Source organism: Harpia harpyja, chromosome 14 (genome assembly GCF_026419915.1).
Source record: "Harpia harpyja isolate bHarHar1 chromosome 14, bHarHar1 primary haplotype, whole genome shotgun sequence".
Taxonomy (NCBI): domain Eukaryota; kingdom Metazoa; phylum Chordata; class Aves; order Accipitriformes; family Accipitridae; genus Harpia; species Harpia harpyja.
Genome location: NC_068953.1, coordinates 7,729,729 through 7,747,011, shown reverse-complemented (window position 1 = coordinate 7,747,011; position 17,283 = coordinate 7,729,729). Strand labels below are relative to the sequence as shown.

Here is a 17,283-nt window from a genome sequence, read left to right as displayed (position 1 = left end):
GCTGTCCCAGCCCTGACAGCAGGATAAGGCCGTGTTGGGCCCAAAGGCTAAAAAAAAAGCACCTTTTTGCTCTGTTTCTTCCCCCAAACTATTTGGTATGTAAAGAAGGAGGGGGAGCTGGCAGCACTTGCCATGTGTCCTTAGATGTTCTTCCCACGCCAGGTCCCCACCAGCAGAGCCTTCCCAAGGAACTGAAGGCAATATGCCTGGTGCTTCAGTGGGGCAGGGGATGGGCACGGGAACCCACTCACGATATCGCTGTGGACTTGTCTTCTGGAAAGGTAATTTGTTGACCACAGGACTTTTCACTATGGGAAAGGGACACCTGCCGTTTGGGGAAAACAGAGGTTATAGGATATTTCTGCCATGGTTGACAGCAGGTTTTCTCCCAGTCTGGAGCAAATGGAGTGAAATCCTGAGTGACAAGTGGTCCGTGGGCTGGGGAAAACCATCGGTCCATGTGCAGGCTGAACCTGGGGGGCTCCACGGGAACTTGCCATCAGCTCCAAGGAGACTGGTTTCACCCCTTTCTCCAACAAAACAAGAGTCTTAGTCACCTCTCTCGCAGCAAATCGCCCTGTTTTCCGGGGGCATCACCTATGCCATGTGCCAGAAGGTGACATCCTGCTCAGGAAGCAGGCTTGTGCCAGGCAGTGGGGCTATTCCCAGAACCGCCTCCGGTCTCACTCCATAAATCCCGCTATCAGCTCCCTGCCTGGCTCCAGCTGGCTGCGGCCCAGCTGGGGATGTGACCATGGGACGGCTCCTGTGTTTGCTGGCGGATGCAGCTGCCTGTGGGCTCCCCAGGCTGGTGGGTGCTGGGGCGGTGCCAGCGGCACCTCATGATCCCTCTGTGCACTTTGGGGGAACCCTCTGGGCTGTGCTAAGTGCCCAGTGACGCTCGTCCTGCCACCGTAAGCGCCGCAGGAGGTTGGTCTTATCTCACCTTGCGCTGAACTTGGCTCATTGTTGATTGTTCTTTTCCCATTCAGGAAGAAAGGAAAAACAAAACCTCCTTTTTCCGCAGAACTGCTGTCTGAGTCTCTATTTCCACTGAGTCTCCATCTCACTGCCCTGGGTGCAGCTCTCCTGGGGCAGCAAGGACCCTCCGGAGGGGCAGTCCCAAGCCCAGGCCATCTGATGGACCAAAAGTGCCTTTGCAGGATGAAGGGATGGCTTTAGGGCTGAGTTCTTGTTCTCTTTGCACCCGGGCTCATCCCTGCAGCCCCTCTCCCCCTGGGGCCTCCAGCCCAGTGACTCCCAAAATTGGAGGACTGGCAACCCTGCAAACTTGGTGAGGATGCTGAAGATGGCTCAGAGGCCACCAGGTCTCCTGGGCTGGCAGTGGCAGCCAGCTCTACCTGCCGCGACAGCTCCTACCACCCACAGTTTAACCCTAACCTGGTTTCTATTCTAAGCCCTATTTTTTTTTCATGGGCCTCCTCCCTCTTTCGCTTTGCCCCACTTTGCCCTCTCGCCAGTGAGCTCTGGCTGCTGCTGACCCTGATCCCAGCGGGGCCTCACTGAAGTCAGTAATAAAATGCACCGGTGAGGTTGCTTGGGTCAGGGTGGCTCCTGCTTCCCCGGGCTGGGATTAAGGAGAAGCACCTTGGATTTGCCTGCAACGGCTCATGGTGGGAGGGGGAAGGCTGGAGGAACAAGGCTGGGGAGACTTTGCTTTTGTGGCAAAACCGATTGCAGGATTAGCAGATTTCCTGGTGTTTGTATTTTCCTAGGAGGCTGCAAAATGCCAATTTTTGGGCAGTGGCAATGGAGGATGGTTTCTTCACCTGGTGCTGCTGGCAGGGCTGGGGATGCAGCCGTGTGCCAGCCAGAGCTTACCCGCAACCTCCTCCAGGCTCCTCCAGATAGTCCCTTGGTGGACTGGGATCCGGAGCACCACTGCTGCAAAGGTATCATTAGAAGAGTCCTTGTTTTTCCAAGCTAACTGGTTTTATGGGTCCAGCCGTGCTGATGAAATAGCTGCCGGGCGGTGTGTGAGTTATCCCTCTGGCTGGCAGGGTGCATCTGGGTGCTCGCCTTGAAGAAGAAACAAAAGCTGCCCTTGGTGCGGCGGCACCTGCGGGAGGCAAGTTTGGCACAGCTTGGGTGAGCTGCCCGTACCCACCAGGAAGGATAGGATCTTCACCGGGGAAGGTGGGCTTGGGACAGTTGAGCCCCAGAAAGTCCCCCTTGCCCAGGGCTGGGGGCTGCTCCATGTATAATGGGCAGGGTTGACACACTGGGTATTGGCTGGATGTGTCCCCAGGCCTGGCAGGGAGATGGAGCCCGTCTGTGTCTGATGGAGCTGGGCCAGCAGAACCTCTCCCCAGCCCCTCCGCTCAACCATTGCCTCCCTGCAGCAACTGAAAGCGGGGAAGTAGGTTACGGCGATGTGAGACCTGGGGAGATGGGGCTGCGTTCTTGGAGTCCGGCTGGATTTGGGCAGCCCTTTGGCTCCCAACCAAAGTTCCAGCCTGAAGGAGTGACGCAGCACATTGGCTTCCCATCCTGGCCAGGCAGCTCACTCCCTTCCAGGCACTGCCTCCTGGGCACGGCGGGTTACGTCATGGTCCCGGCTGCCCTCGCCTCCCCTCCAGCCAGAGCGGTGTGGGATTGGGCACCTGCCCGGGGAGTGTGGCATCCAATTGCTATTTGCACCCAGGGTGGCACCAACCCGCCGTGCCAGGACAGAGCCGATGCCAGGGCAGAGCATGGTCCTCTGCCCGGCGGAGGGCAGTGCCCATCCCAGGTGCAGGGGCAGCATCCTGCAACCCCTCTCTTGCTGATTGAAGCTGTGCATGGGCTTCTTAATGAGCTTTCTGTCTTGCAGGAATTCCTGGTTTCCGTGAATTCAACATCTCCCGATCCCACAAAGAGCAGCGACGGAGTCGAGACACAGGTACTGGTCTGCGCCTGTCTTTTAGCTCTGGTTTCTTAAACTGGGCAAACACAATGGCCCCGCCAGAGCGTGTCCAAATGCTCCTGGGGGGAGAAGGCAAGAGGGTCTTGCCCCAAGCCCTACCCTCCCTCCCAGCCCCTATCCCTTCTGGTCCATGAAGCCAGCGGTGGGAGCCGGCAGGGAGACCTGGCCCCAAAAAGCAGCTGTGGATAGCGGCGCAGAGCCATCCTGGCAAATGGTCCTTGCTCGGTTGCGGATCAGCCTGAGGTGGCAAGTGCTGGGTAGTGCGATCCCTGGCACAACCTCGCTGGGGTCCTTATCCTCCCTCCACGTGCTGAGGAGGTTGGAAACATCCTTCTTTCCTAGAGAGGGCAGAGGATGGAGCCTGGAGTTACCCTGCCTGCACCGAGCGGTAAAAGTTTCGTGTGGGCGGCTGCCTGGGAGCCGCTGGGTTGGGTGCCTGCCCATGGGGACATGTGCACGGCCAGCCCCAGTGGCTCTGGCTTGGGGACCAGGAGGGCACTTGAGAGCTGGGGGGGGGGGGGGGGGGGGGGCTGGGGTTGGGCAGTGCTGCGATTACAAGGAAAAATGTATTTAATTTTTGAGGACTGGAGGTGCAGCGTTGCACCCAGGAACATCTTTCCGATTGCTGCCCAATGACCGGTGCTGGACTGATGGCTGGTTCCCTCCTCGAGACCCATCATTGCCAGGATGGGACCCCCCAGCCCTCTGGGGTCACAAAAGAGCTGCCAGGCTGGTGGGTGAGAGGGCTCAGCCATCCCTTGGTGGCATCACTGGCGGCAGGCTCGGCATTTTGGAAGCAGAGCAGAACAGAGCCAGTGGCATCTCCACCGCGCGCCTGCGTTGGGTAACACCTGGCCAGGCGGTGACGCCAGGGACCGAGGGGTGGGGGCAAGCAGTTTCGGTCGGGGCAAGAGCAGAGGCACTCAAACCAGTGATTACCTTCGCCCTGAGCTGCTAAGTGGAGGAAGTCTGTGATTAGTTGACACCTCCAGCCAGGCTTTGGAAATTAAGCCGTGCTGGAGCAGGGGGTGGATGACAACTGCTTTATTCACTGCTGATATATAAAACTGAAAACATGGTCTGGGTATGGTATCAGGATATTCCGGCGGTGGTGGCTGAAAGGGCCGGTGGTGGATACGCAGCAAGTCCCTGGGGGCATTTGCGGTGCTTATGGACAAGGATGGGTTTTGGTGCTGTGAATTTGAGCCCTGGACAGGGGTGTCCAAGGGCTCAGGGCTGGGCTTTGTGCTGGGTTTGGTTTTCACATGCAATTGGCTTTGAATAAACCTCCTGCACCAGCCGCTTCTGCAGGTCTCACCCGGCCCTGCAGCCTTGGGAAGGCAGGGCCTTACACCTGGGGCTCGTCCCTGAGCTTTGGGCTTCTTGTGTTTGCAGATGGCTACTGAAAAGGGAAGAAGGAAGGTGGTTGCATTCCCCTCCGTGGCGTAGCTGATGCCAGGCATGTGTCTGACCCCACGCAAGGCAGAGCATCCCACTCTGCATGGACAGTCCTGTGGGTCCGTCCCTGCTCTGCAAGTGGGGGATGCTCATGGTCCATCCCTGCAGCAGAGCAGCACACTGGCCTGGCCAGGACCTGGAAGACCATTATCCCAACCCCGGAGCTGGGAGGGCTCAGGCCCTGCCATGCCGTGTTGCCCCTAAATCTTGCAGCACCGAGGAGCTAAACTGATGTCTCCATAACTGGCTGCTGCTGGCAGGTAAATCCTGGCTCTTCTCACCCTGGGGTGAACATCATTGAGGTTTAGCAGAGCAATTCCCCACGTGTGACCCCCCCAGCACCTGTCTGAGGGTCAAACAGGGATGAGAAGAATAGGTCAGCAATGCAAAGGATGGTGTGAATGAGACAGGGGGTGTGGGACTTGCACCTCCTTTCTGGCTGGGCAATGCCCTTTGTGGGGCTCTGCCATTCAGCCGCTTCCCTCCCGAGGTGCCGAGGCAGCACTGGCCCAACACAGAGCCTGGATAAGACCATCGGCCTCCGTCCGCGGTGCCTCCCTGGCAGCCCGTGCACGACCCGTGACAGGGCAGCGTGGCTTTGCCTGCCCCGTCTCGCCGCCATCCGGTCTGTGCCGCGTCGGCTGGTACAAACAGATTGGCCAGATTAGCCAGCGCTGGGATCCAGTTTCTTCCCAGAGCTGCTGAGCACGAGCGGGAAGTTTTCCATTGCCCGAAGTGGCTGTTTGTGCCCTGCAAATGGCGAGACATCTCCAGGAGGGTATTTATTTAAGATTAAAAGCATAGCCTTGCCACGTCCTTGCAGGGCTGGGAGCACGTGGGCTACCAAACAGCCCCAGACGGATCTGGCATCTCGCCACCCCTGCCAGCCCCATCTCAGGCCGGCACGGCCGGAGCTCGGAGAGAGGCTGTGGCTGCACCCAAGGCCTTGGTCCCTTGGAGGGGACTTTGCACGCCACGAGCCAGAGCTCGGTGGCTGTGCAGCCCCCAGCACCCACTGAGAGCTCCTTGCCCTGGCACGTAGATCAGGCTGGGTCTTGCCTTTTGGGAGCCCACCAGCCCACAGCTGAGCATCCCACGCTTTTGGCAAAATGACAGCGAGAGCAACCGTTGCACGGAGCTGTGACTCCCTCTGGTGCCTACCCTAAGGCTCCCGAGCTCATCCTTCAATCTTTCCTCATCCCACAGCCCCGGGGATGGAGGGTTTGGGGTGCCCTGGCTGGCTGTGGGGCAGCCCCAGTGTGGGTGGGTGCGTGGGGACCAGGGCTCAGCTCCTGCCTTGGCAGCAGCTGTGAGAGCTGCTCGACCGCAGAGCCTGGGATGTGCCAAGCACCCTTGTGCCAGGGCCTGAATTTGGGGGGACAGAGCTGCTTTCGGGGGTGATGGAGACAGGGCTTTGCCTGCAGATGGAGCTCCTCGCTCGGCTGTCGGGCCCAGGGAGAGGGTTGTGGTGAGGTGTTAAACCCTGTGAATTTCTCTTCCTTGAGGACCCTGTGGCTCCCCCAGACCCCCAAAAGAAAAGAGGATGGTGCTTAAACTCTCCTTGCTGGGGAAGAGAAGGTGGTAATTAATCCCTCATTCAATTAATTACCCAAATGTGCTTGGCCTGAAAGAGGGAGGGGAAATCCCACCCAAACCCAGGTATTAAAAAAGCAAATCTCTGCAGCCCTAGTGATGCCAGGGGAAGGCGGGGATGGCAGTTTTGGGGTGTCTGGCTGCAGTGGCCTAGGGGAGCTGATGGTGCCCCATTGCTGGCCCCTGCAGCCTGCTCCTTCCTCCCCTGGCGGAGGAGGAGGAGGAGGGTCTGCAGTGCAGGTGGCCATACGGATGGAGGGGCTGCCAAGGGGACTCTGCCCCCAGCCCTGGGGTGCAAATGCTGCAAGTGTTTGTAAACAGCTCCTGCGTTTGGGGCTGGAAATGGCCCCTATGGGGGCTGCAGCAGGCTCTGCCCCATGGGCTGGGGCATCTGTGGGGGGATCAGTGGGGAGCACTTGTGGCCATTGGGTCCTGCCAGCCTGGCATGTGTGCCCTTGTGCCATGCTAAAATGGCCATTTTCCCCTCGTTTAGGAGCAGTGACATGGGAGGACCCTGCTGGGGGCCAGATTTGGCCTTTCCAAGTTCTAGCTGGGGCTGGGCTTGGTCCTGGGAGCAGAGGGACTGGAGGTCAGACAAGGGCAGTGGTGGGGGCCTGATCCCTGGGGCTCCCTCGGGGCTGGCAGCTGCCTGCGGAGGCAGTGGGGTCTGCTTGCGAGACCCCCGTGCTGCCTGGGGGGAGGGATGGCTGCAGGGGTCAGCAGCCACTGGCAAGAGCTCGCTGCTCTGGGGATTACACTGATCCCCTCCAGCCAACCTGCTGCGTGCCAAAGGATTTCTGAGTCTGTAACATGCTTTCCCTGCTAAATTGGAGGTGTTTGGGGCCATGGTGCAAGGGCCAAGTCAGCATTTGCTTTTATCCCTAAAATCTTAGTGGGGTCAATGGGATTGCATGGCTTGGCCTGCATGTGGTGGAAAATCAGATGCAAATTGGGGTTTAAAAGTTTCTTTTGAAAATGGAGCTCTGCAAGGAAGCAAATTTAGGGCTACAACCCTGAATCTGCTGGCCTTCCTTACGGCTTTGCAGGATCTCCTTATGGCTACTGCTCTCCCGTGAGCATCGTGACTCCCACCTTTGCTGCAGCTTGAAGGAAGAGGCTCTTGTGGGTTTGACACTTTTCTCCAGAAACCAAAACTCAGCCTCTCCCACGTGGTTTTCAACCCACTATTTCTTCTCTTCTCCCAGGTGGTCTCTGGTGCCAGTGGCAGCATGGGACTGAGCGATGCCACACACCCACCTCTGCCCATGCAGACCGGCACGCTTGCCGCCGGCTGCGGTGGGATCCTGATGGCTCATGTTGGTCTTGGATGTGAGGCTGATCCCCACCTCCTCCTCCTCTTCCTCCTCCTCTTCCTCTTCCTCGGCCGCCACCACATAACCAGTTCTGCCCCATTCTGCACTTGTGCCGTGGCAGCTCCACCACCACTCACCTTTGGCCCTGCCAAATGGCAGCCTGGCACCCTTGGAGCAGAGCTTTGTCACCGTGCTGCCACCATCCCTCGTGGCCACATCCTAGGTGTGATGAAGGTAACGAAAGCATCGTTCAGGAGCAGACCCAGCAGCCCTACCCGATGCACCCTTTGGGTCTGACACCCACCTCCCCCTGGCCCGGCAGCACCCATGGGTGCTCTCCTGGCCGCGGGCTTCCCTCACTAACAAGCAGGTGATGAAAGCCATGCTGCGTATCAGAATGAATCACTGACCTGGCTGGTTGCAGCCAGCCCTGCAGCTTGCTGGGCTTCGGACGCTGCTGTAATTCATTAGTGCCCCAGCTCTGGAAATGATCTTTCATAATACAAGCTCTTACAGTAGAAATGAAACCTCAGCAGGTCCTTAATGCACCCTCAGCTCTGCCCCTTTTGCAGCAGGTGTGATTTTTTTTTTTTTATTAATTTTTTTCCAGGGTATGATGACAGTCCCCTGGGGCTTGACACGACTTGGGTGCGAGGTTTGCTTCCCTGCGAGTTGCTGCAGTGATGTGCTGTTACTGGAGGCGCTGAGCCTGTCCCAGTTTGGGGCTGGGGTACCCCAGCAATGGGTATAGCAAACCAGCCTTGTCTATGGATTTGCTAGATGTCAGTGTTCATCAAGGTTTTGGTGGATCAGTTGAGCTGATCTGGTTTTTGGTTAGGAGAAACAACAAATTAAGAAGAAATCCAGCACCCCAGCAAGAAGTGATGTGTTTTTAGCCTTCCCCCATAAAGAAGCGGGGCCCAGGATGTCCTGGTCTGTGCACGGGCATCCCCAAAGCTTTCCCAGCGCCTGTGCTCTGTCTGGGTGATTAGTTAGGAGGCAGCGATGGAAAAGGGAAGAAGAAATTCTTTTGAAATTCCTGAAAACAGCCTGGAAAAGAGGGACTCTGTGGGGGTCAGGGCCGGGTGCCACAGCTGCTAGGCACAGGTTTGGGGTGGCCTGGTCCCCGGCAGATGCCCCTGGGCTCTGTCCCCCCACCCCAGCACAGAGGAGGGTGCCGAGCAGCTCCGCAATAGCAGTTTGGGCAGGCAGGCAGACAAACAGGCTAGCGCAGGCAGGCAGCCGCGCAGCCGTGCACTGCCCCTTCCTTCCCGCAGCCTGCTCCTTGCTGTGAAAAAGGCTGGTTTTCTCTCCAAAACGGCTCCCTCGCAGGACAGGCGACATTTGCTCCCGCTCTCCGGCAGAAGCGAAACCCTATCCCTGTCCTCAGTGCTCCGCTTGGGTTTCTCGGGGCTATTTCTGGCTCTTGGCTCCTTCGCCTCCAGTGTTTCCACTGGCTCTCTCCATCTTTTTTCCACTCCTTCCCTCCTCTGTTGCCCTCACCTCCCTGTGCCCTCAGCCAAGCGTCCTTCCCATGGCCCCGCCGCGACGGCTGCTCCCTGAAATGGGCTGCCAAGGCAGATTATTGCCATTGCTAATCTGCATTCACCCTCCTCCCGGTCCTCCCCTGCTCCTCCCTTCTCCAAATTGCTGCTATACGGCACCGGTGTGCGGTGCCGCACGGGCTGGCCGGCCGCCCCGAAACGGCCAACGCTGGGAGAACCACCGTGCCAGGGCTGGTGTGAGTAGGGGGCTGTGGTGGCCGGGTGGTGACTGGTGTGTCCCCAGGGTGGGAGGCTGGGTGGCAATCCAGCCATCTCCTGTGGCTGTGTCCTCCTTGGGTTGTTTATTTTTTTTTTCCATCCCTGCCCTTCCCGTGTCCTTTGGCAGCAGCAGGAGCCGGGAAGCCCATCTGCAGTGGGTCGGGGTGCTGCGGTTGCTCCTCTGCGGGTCCTACCCTGTGTGGCCTCTGCTCGGCAGGGAGATGCCGCTGGAGGACGGGGACCCGGTGAGGCAGAGGGGACAGCGGGTCAACGGCGAGGTCAGTGGTACCCCCCGGCTTGGGGGAATGGGAGACCCCCCACTCCGGGGCACGCCAGCGCCCGACGGCAGCAGGACGGAGGCGATGGCAGAGGGCCGGGAGCCGGGGCCAGCACTGGGTGACAGGGGCGTGAGCCCCAGGGGGGCCCCGCAGCAAGCAGGGCAGCATGAGGAAGCCCTGATGACCGAGCTCTCGGAGCTGGTGCAGAAGGTGGTGAAGAGCAGCAGCTGGTGGGAACGGCACGGCGTGGATATCAGCATCCTCACCTGCAGCCTCCTCCTGCTCCCAGCAGGTAATCTGACTTAGCCCCTCCAAACTGTGGCTGGGGGGGTTCCGTTGCCTTCTCACGGCTTTTGCATTGCTGGTACAACTTTGTGCTGGAAGCCTATTAGCAGCCTATTAAGCCTGTAACAAAGCCACAATAACCCCTTCGCCCCATCCCGTGGGGCACCCTGACCCCGCTGGAAACCCACAGTGGGTGATGGTGGCACCTGGGGTACGAGAGGACAGTGCCTGGGCAGATGGGGACAGAGCGCGGCATGCTCCATCCGTGCCCTGCCATGGGGCAGGGAAACCCTGGCAGTTTTGGTGACAATGGCCCCGGCCACGGCGGGTGCAGGGGGATAGTTGAGCTTGGGGCTCCGGTGGCGCAATCGGAAAGCTGCAGCTGGTGCTTTCTCTTGCTTTTGAACTCCTGGGGATGCTGAAATCCTGGCAGAGTCATTTGTCACCAGTGGGATCCTAGCCAGAGCTGCGGGATGGGACCTGGCACCGGCAATGCCTGGTGCCATCATGGCTGGAAGTGGCCAAACCTTCAGCACGAGGACAAGTGTGGCTGGTCCAGCTGTGCAGGGTGGTGTGGAGGGAAGCTTTCTGGCTCAGGCAGTTTAAATACCTGTAACTATGAGTGAAAAACAGGTTTAGGGCAGTGGCTGGCATGTGCGGGTGTAGCAACTACTCCAGCCCAGCTGCAAGCAGAGAGAGGTGAGGAAGACTGCGAGCTCCTGCCTGGCTGGTTTCTCCATAGGGTTCCTCTGCCTGCGGTCAGCCCAGGCCATCCCTTTCCTGGCGGGTGTCCTCACCCTTGGCGTGGCACATCACACCCTGACCGTGAAGGGCAGTCACCTAGCCAGCCACAACGCCTTGACGGAGTCCAAGTCCTGGGGCAAAGTCTGGGCCATCTTCTTCATTGAGGTGAGCAGGGGGGTTTGGGTGACAGCTCCCCCCCCCTACAAAGCCCCATCAGCACCTTGCCAGCACCCCAAGCCCTTCAGGAACAGCCACTGGAGAAGAAGATGGATCCGAACCCTTCCTGATCCATGTGCAGGAGGGTTAAATGTAAAGCAATGCTACACTGGGGAGCACCAGGAACAGCCCTGCTGGTGGGGCTTTGCCTGGAGGCAGCGGGGCAGGGGGGGAGCCCCCAGCTGGGGACGGCTCCTGTGGTGCGCTGGGCTGTGGGGTTTTGTGTTGGTCCCCTTGACCACAGGGCTGCAGAGCAGGATAATGAGTTGTGGGCAGTGGGGGGAATGGTTTCCAGTGCTTAACTCTTAAGAAGGCCATTTCCAGACTGGTTTGGAGCCTGTGGGGTGCAGAGCATCTCCCCTGGGTACCTCTCCTGTGAGTCCAAGCCAGGTGGTGCCTGATCCTGGTGCCGTGGCTGTAGGCATCACCTCTCCTTTCTCTTCCCTCCCAGCTCTGCTCAGCTTTCACGGCCGAGCAAGGCACCTACAACCACGTGAAGATCCACCACGGCTACACCAATGTCATCGGCCTGGGGGACTCCAGCACCTGGAAGCTTCCTTTTCTGAACCGCTACGTCTACATGTTCATCGCACCTCTCGCGGTGCCCATCATAACCCCTCTGGTTGCTCTTGGTATGTGTCCCAACTGCCTTGGGATGGGGTTCTGGGTATGGTGAACTTGTTACTGTCCAGATCTCACCCCATCAAAGGGTTCCGCTTCGTTTGGAGGCATCACATTAACTACACCAGCCCACAGCGAGACACAGGGCTGCAGCGAAGGCAGGTGATGCTGCATCTGTTCCGGGGAAGGCATCTGCTGCGTGTCTCCTTTCTGCTGGTGCTCAGAAATGCTTCACATTTTCCTGTGTTGGGTCAAGTGTTGGAAAGCCATTGTGAGCCTGAAGCGCCCCAAATTTGCTCTCCTTTGATTCAGACCCTTGGCCATAGCAGGGTTCACCATCACATGGGTCTCTGGCTGGTCAGAGCATCATAATGATTTTGCTGACTGCATGCAAGGTGAAGGTGTGGGAGTCTACAGGGACTGGGATGCAACAAGCTCGGGCAGACAAGGCAGTGGCTCAGGGGAAATAATGGTGCCAGGAAACGATCGGGGAGAAAAGCCTGGAAAATAGTAAGAGGCCGAGGAAACCCGGTCCATTGGGCTGAACACACAGCTCTGGGCAATGCCAAAAATGCAGACAATGACTTGGCAAATTGTAAGAAATGAAGATGCAGCCATGCATCCCCATGTGATAATGCACAGCTGGAGCCTCTGCCCCACTGCCCTGGGGAAGCTCCAGGCCCCAGCCCCAAAAACCAGCAGGTCAGCAGTGCTGGGGGGTTTAGGCCAACCTGGAGGATCGGGAAAGGGAGACGAAGAATGGGATGGGCTGTAGGTTTATCAGCATGCCGGGCAGTCTGGCCGCTGGAGCAGCAGTGGCGGGGAAGCATCAGCACCTTGCCCATGTGCTGCCTCTTCTTCCTTGCACAGATTTGTTGAGGAACGTGGAATGGAAAGTAGCTCTCCGGACCCTCTGCTGCATGTTTCTGGGTCTTTACTGCCATTACTGGCTGCTGCTCCACGTCTCAGGCTTCCAGTCGCCGTGGTCCGCCCTGCTCTGTATGCTGCTCACCCGCTCCCTCCTGGCCCATCCCTACATCCACGTCAACATATTCCAGGTAGAGACCTGAAGCTCTGAGATGTCCCGACGATGCTGGAGACAGGCCAACCACCACCCAGCGCTGGTGACATAGCCCTGACACTGCTGGCTGGGGCTTGTGTCAGCTTAAGGCGAGCGGCCTCGGTCGTCATGTCCCTCGTGCCAATGTCGTCACAGGGAGGATCAGGCTGGTGGTGCTGGGGTGGAAAGCGGTGGCCCTGGGAGAATGTCAGGGCAGAGGGGTGTGAAGGGCTGGAGGGTGATGTCCTCTGCGGTGGCTTGCAGGACTGGGGGCTTGGTGTGTTTGCAGGTGTAGGTGCAGCTGGTATGGCAGGTCCTGGGATGGCGAAAGGCTGGTGGCTCCAAGTGTGGGGGTGTTGGGGGGACAGAGCGCGGGTGCTCCTTGGTGGCTCCGTGGACAGACAAGCGCAGGATGGAGCGACTTTAGGGACGAACCCAGTTCTGGGGTTGGCAGCCAAACCCCAACATGTGGCTCAGCCTGGCCAGCACCTTCATGCCCTCGCATGGCCAGAGCCGTGGTTGACTCTGTCTGGAAGGGGCCGGGGGGTTGACGGGTGCCACGGGGGTCCCCACCCTGCTTTTCCCGCAGCACATCGGCCTCCCCATGTTCGCGGCCGATCGGAAACCCAAGCGGATCCACCTCATGAGCCTGGGCGTCCTCAACCTGCCCCGTAACGCCCTGCTCGACTGGTCCTTTGGCCACTCGCTCATCAGCTGCCATGTGGAGCATCACCTCTTCCCCAGCCTCTCCGACAACATGTGCCTGAAGGTGAGACGGTCCCGTGGGGCAGATCAGTGTGTTGGGAGGTGACACGGGGATGAGACCACCCATGTCCCCACCACCTCCTCTCCCTGCCACTGGACCTCTCTGCGCTGCTCCCCCCATGCTAGAGACCTCTTGCTGCTTTGCAACAGCCCTAACCCACCTCCCTCCATCCCCACTCCTGTTTCTCCCGGGTTGCTGCTCCCTGCTCCTTCCACTGGTCCCAATTCCAGCCTGCAGCAGCCTCCCAGCAGTCCAGGATCCTCCCAAACTCTTCCCTTGGGAAAGCATTTCCAGTGCTGCACAGTCTGGCTTTTGGTTTAGCCGGCATCCAGGCAAACCTCCCATAATTTTGGTCATGCCCTTACTTGTTAGTCTGAGGTGGGGGGCGTGTTCAAAACGTGGGCTCTGAGCATGGCCCTGGCTCGAGAAGATCCCAAGGCAGATCTGTGCGCTGCCCTTCAGCACAGGATCTCCACTGATTTAATGCTGTGCACTTATTTCCAGTCTCAAGTCAGGGGAAAAATTAAGTCATAGTAATAGAGGGAGTAGGAGCACCAGTGGGGTTTGGGTCATGCCCTTTGCTCGAGCTCACGGGGCCGGTAGGACCTGTACCCCTGCAAAGGTGTGTTGCAGGGAAGGGGTAATTAAGCTGGTGGCAGCCTTCCAGCCCTGCTGCCGAGCCGGCTGTGTGGGCACGTGGGGATAACTATGGGTGCGAGTGATGAGCATGTGTGGCTGGCCCTTGCTAAAGCCTCGTTAGGGCATCCCTCCTAATCCGAAGCCCTGCATAGGCATTTTGCTAGGGCAGACTCCCTGTGTTGCTGCAACTGGAAACTGCCTTCCTCTTAATTTTCATTGTAAAGAAGTTACAGCTGGTGCTGCCTTCTCCCGCCCTGTTTTGGGCATGTGGCATGGGTTTTCTGGGCACCTTGCAGGGAGCTCGGCGATGCCTCAGGCTGGGAACCTTGTACAAATGCCGGGGCATCCTGCATGGAGGTGAATTTGCCTTTGCAGATCAAACCCATCGTCTCCCAGTACCTGAAGCAGAAGAAGCTGCCATACAACGAGGACACCTACGCCTCCAGGCTCCGGCTCTTCCTCCAGAGATACGAGGAGCTGATGGTCCACGCTCCCCCCATAACAGAGCTGGTGGGCATCCAGTGAGGACTCAGGGGGGCTGTTTCCTGCGGGAACTTGCAGCAGGGATGGTTTTAGCAGGATCGGGGCTACACAGACACACGCCTCCATAAAGCCATCGCGTAGGAAACATCTCTCCCCGATGTCTTGCTTTTGGCTAGATAATGATACACAGAGCCACCGCAGCAGGAGAGCCAGGTGGTGCAATGGCAGGGACAGAAAAAGGGGGGGAGCCCCCTCCAGTTATTCCCTGCCAGAGCTTAGTTTTATCCACTCTGCTTTCACGCCTGGGGAGAGGAAACCCCCCATCTGCTGTCTGGGGTCTCCATGCAGCAGGACCAAGGGAATGCGGCACCGTGTCTGGGGCATCCAGAGCTGGTTCCTGGCTGAGAGCTGCTGGGATCTGTAGGATGGAGCTGCAAATGTGGGGTTGGGAGCTCAAGGAAGGGGTGGATTGTGGGGAGGGGGCTGTGTCACTGCTGCCTGCGCTTTGCCTGACTTTGGGATAAACCAGTCTTTTTGAGGAACAACGATTTGGCAAGTTCAGCCTTAACACGTTGAAGCGCATCTTCTTTATTACTGGGTTTTGTTGCTGGAGCGAGTCATACTGGTATCCCGCAGTGCCCGAGGCAGGGCTGGGGGAAAGACCCTCGGCCCATGTGGGCTATCTGTATTGGGGTGCTGGAGGTGACCCCAGACTCGATCGTTGCTATTGCAAGAGTTTAGCAGGAGAATCACCTGCCAGAGGCAGGCAGGTCTCCAGGGCTTGGAAGAATTTCCCTGTTTAGGGAGGGTGAACTCGGCCCACTGAGCTGCTGCCAGCGGGTGGGATGTTCACGTGGCTGGTTCCAACTCCCCTCCAGGACACCGTGCCTGGCTTTCCTGGGGCTCTCTGCTGTTCCAGACCCGCAAGACTGATGACAAAGTCCAGCCCAGTGTCACAGTGGGGACCTGGCAGCAGAAAAGGCAACTGGCCCAACTGGGACCAGCGTGGGAGTCAGTGCTGGCTCTGGGCTTTGTGAGGCTTTGCAAGGCTTTGCTTCCTGATTCATGCTGGACTCCCAGCCCCACAACTGGGATTTATAAGGCTGAACATTGCAAATGTGTCCTGAGGCACAGGGATGCTCTCCTCTGGTCCTGGGCCATGGCAGGGTGAGGGTTGCAGTGGGCATGCCCTTCTGTGGGCATCACGTACCCCATTCTTCTGCACCAAGTGTGGGGACATCCTCAGACCCACTGGAGAAGTGTCCCTGTGTGGGCACTGTGACATGGGCCTGGGATGGCCACTGCATGTCCCTGTGTAGCAGATCCAGACTCAGGGGTGGGGAAAGCTGGCCCTGGATCTGTCCAGTGTGACCCCTTTGGCATCAGAAATAGGGAATTACTGATTTATCCTGGGCTGGGGCCCAGGGGATGCTGATGCCCTGGGCTGGTGGCATTGCCATGTCACCTCTGACCGGCCCCATGCAGGTTTATCGATCCACGACATTGCGAAACATCCAAAGGGCAAATTCTTGCCCTTTGAGTGTGAGTTATGCCAGGTCTGTAAGTGGGAGGGAAGCAGGGGGTGGGGGGGGTGGCCGGACCAAATGGCCTGAGTGCTCCCAGGGGTCACCGGGGGCTTGGGGGTGGCAGAGACCCTCCCCAGAGCTGCCCTCCTGATTAATTTCTTAATTGAGAATCAGAGCTAAATTATGCTAAATGTGCCAAATTAATGGTGCTCCAGTGAGGGGCAGGGGGGGTAAGCACGCGTTAGCGGTGCTTTTGGCTCAGATGGGGTAATCTCAGCCTCACGTGTCCCCGCTTGTGGGCACAAAATGCTCTTTCTCCTTCCATATTGCAAAGAGATCCATCTCAAAATGTTTCTAAGCGTTGGTGGGAGCACCAACCCTTTTCACAGCTGGATCTCATGGATATTGTATAATGCAGTGCCATCTAAAGGCAAGTGTTCGCAGGTCCTTCAGCCAGCAGGAGATGACCTGTGATTTGGGAAATATGTGGATTGTTCCCAGCCAATAGTGGCAGATACAGCAGCGGTTAATGGGGAAAAGGGAGATTTCTGGCCTGTGCTCAGAACCCCCCCAAATTTCTGCCTTGAGCAATGCCCCAAATTTAAACTCGACTCTTTTTGTGGATGATATCAATGCTGATATTTGGAACTGATCCTCCAGCCTCACCTCTCTGGGCAATGGGTTGGTAATTGCTGTGTTGAGCTAAGGCTGGGGGCTTGGAGCACAGGCTTTAAAGCTGTCGGAAATCCTGGTCCTCGCCACAAACACCCTGAAGGAGCGGGTACAGACGGAGGCATATGGCCAGCTGCTGTTCTCAGCATGCCTTTGCAGAAAGCCATGAACTAATTTTCAAGACCGTGCAAGAAAGTGTGTGGGTTTTATGACCCTTATTAAAATCGGCTTCTAGCTGTAAAATCCTCTCAGTCTTAATTGCTTTTAAAAAGCCCCGTTAGTGCCCGCCTGCATGCTTTGGCATCTGTACAATCCTTAAACATCTCCTGGTCCCGCTGAGATGATCTCCCTGCCTGGTGTATTGCGCAGGGGCTGAAGCAAGATGGGGTGCTCCTGCACGGGAAGTGTGAGTGGTTGCATTTGAAATGAGCTGAGTGATGGGGATTAAGGAGGAAATAAAGCAGGGGCCGTGAGGGAGGCTGGGGTGGGAGCTTTGGCAGCAGCATTTATCCGCTGGCACTAATGTTTTATCCTTTACTGAGGGCATGCTGTGGGCTTCTCCTGGTGAAGGGTGGACGGCTGTGCGGCGGGATGGTTAAAATCAGTCTGAGCTTCGGTTTCCCCCCGGGAGACCTCCGCAGTTAATCACTTTTGGCAATAAAGGGCCGCAATTAGCAGCCGCAGGGATGGAGCCGATGCGGGGAGCCCCAGGCGGGCAGGGTACCGCGGAGGCCTCGCCATAGAGTGCGGCGGCGCGGGCGGCCGCGAGAGGGCCTCTCCTTCCCTACTTCTCGGTGGTACCGCTGGTTTCCGGACAGCCGTGGCGGCAACCGCGTGCCGCCATTGGCTGCCGATGCGGGGGCGGGGCCGTGCGGCGCTGTGGGGGCGGGGTTATGCTAAGCATCGCGCTCTCCCGCCTCGCGATTGGTCGGCGGGGAGG

At 58.2% G+C, this 17,283-nt stretch overlaps 1 protein-coding gene across 3 annotated transcripts; it reads left to right on the top strand.

The window, feature by feature from the left end:
- Positions 1-8,588: 8,588 nt before the first annotated feature.
- FADS6 (fatty acid desaturase 6) lies at positions 8,589-14,290 on the top strand. 3 transcript variants are annotated; one of them, XM_052808903.1, is made up of 7 exons: positions 8,589-9,031; positions 9,184-9,623; positions 10,359-10,525; positions 11,028-11,208; positions 12,068-12,255; positions 12,847-13,026; positions 14,038-14,290. In XM_052808903.1, exons 2-7 carry the CDS (start codon positions 9,275-9,277, stop codon positions 14,185-14,187), a joined length of 1,215 nt encoding a protein of 404 aa, XP_052664863.1. In that variant the 5' UTR covers positions 8,589-9,031; positions 9,184-9,274; the 3' UTR covers positions 14,188-14,290. The 3 variants fall into 3 exon arrangements, with proteins under 3 accessions (XP_052664863.1, XP_052664861.1, XP_052664862.1); XM_052808901.1 differs by having other exon boundaries at positions 8,590-9,031; positions 9,271-9,623; XM_052808902.1 differs by having other exon boundaries at positions 8,590-9,031; positions 9,187-9,623.
- The last annotated feature ends 2,993 nt before the right edge of the window (positions 14,291-17,283 follow it).

Excerpts from the sequence above, each read along its gene's own strand:
- FADS6 (XM_052808903.1), top strand. The coding sequence starts at position 9,275 with ATGCCGCTGGAGGACGGGGACCCGGTGAGGCAGAGGGGACAGCGGGTC. Across the intron at positions 10,526-11,027 it reads GGGCCATCTTCTTCATTGAG|CTCTGCTCAGCTTTCACGGC; the intron begins GTGAGCAGGGGG and ends CTTCCCTCCCAG. Across the intron at positions 11,209-12,067 it reads AACCCCTCTGGTTGCTCTTG|ATTTGTTGAGGAACGTGGAA; the intron begins GTATGTGTCCCA and ends TTCCTTGCACAG.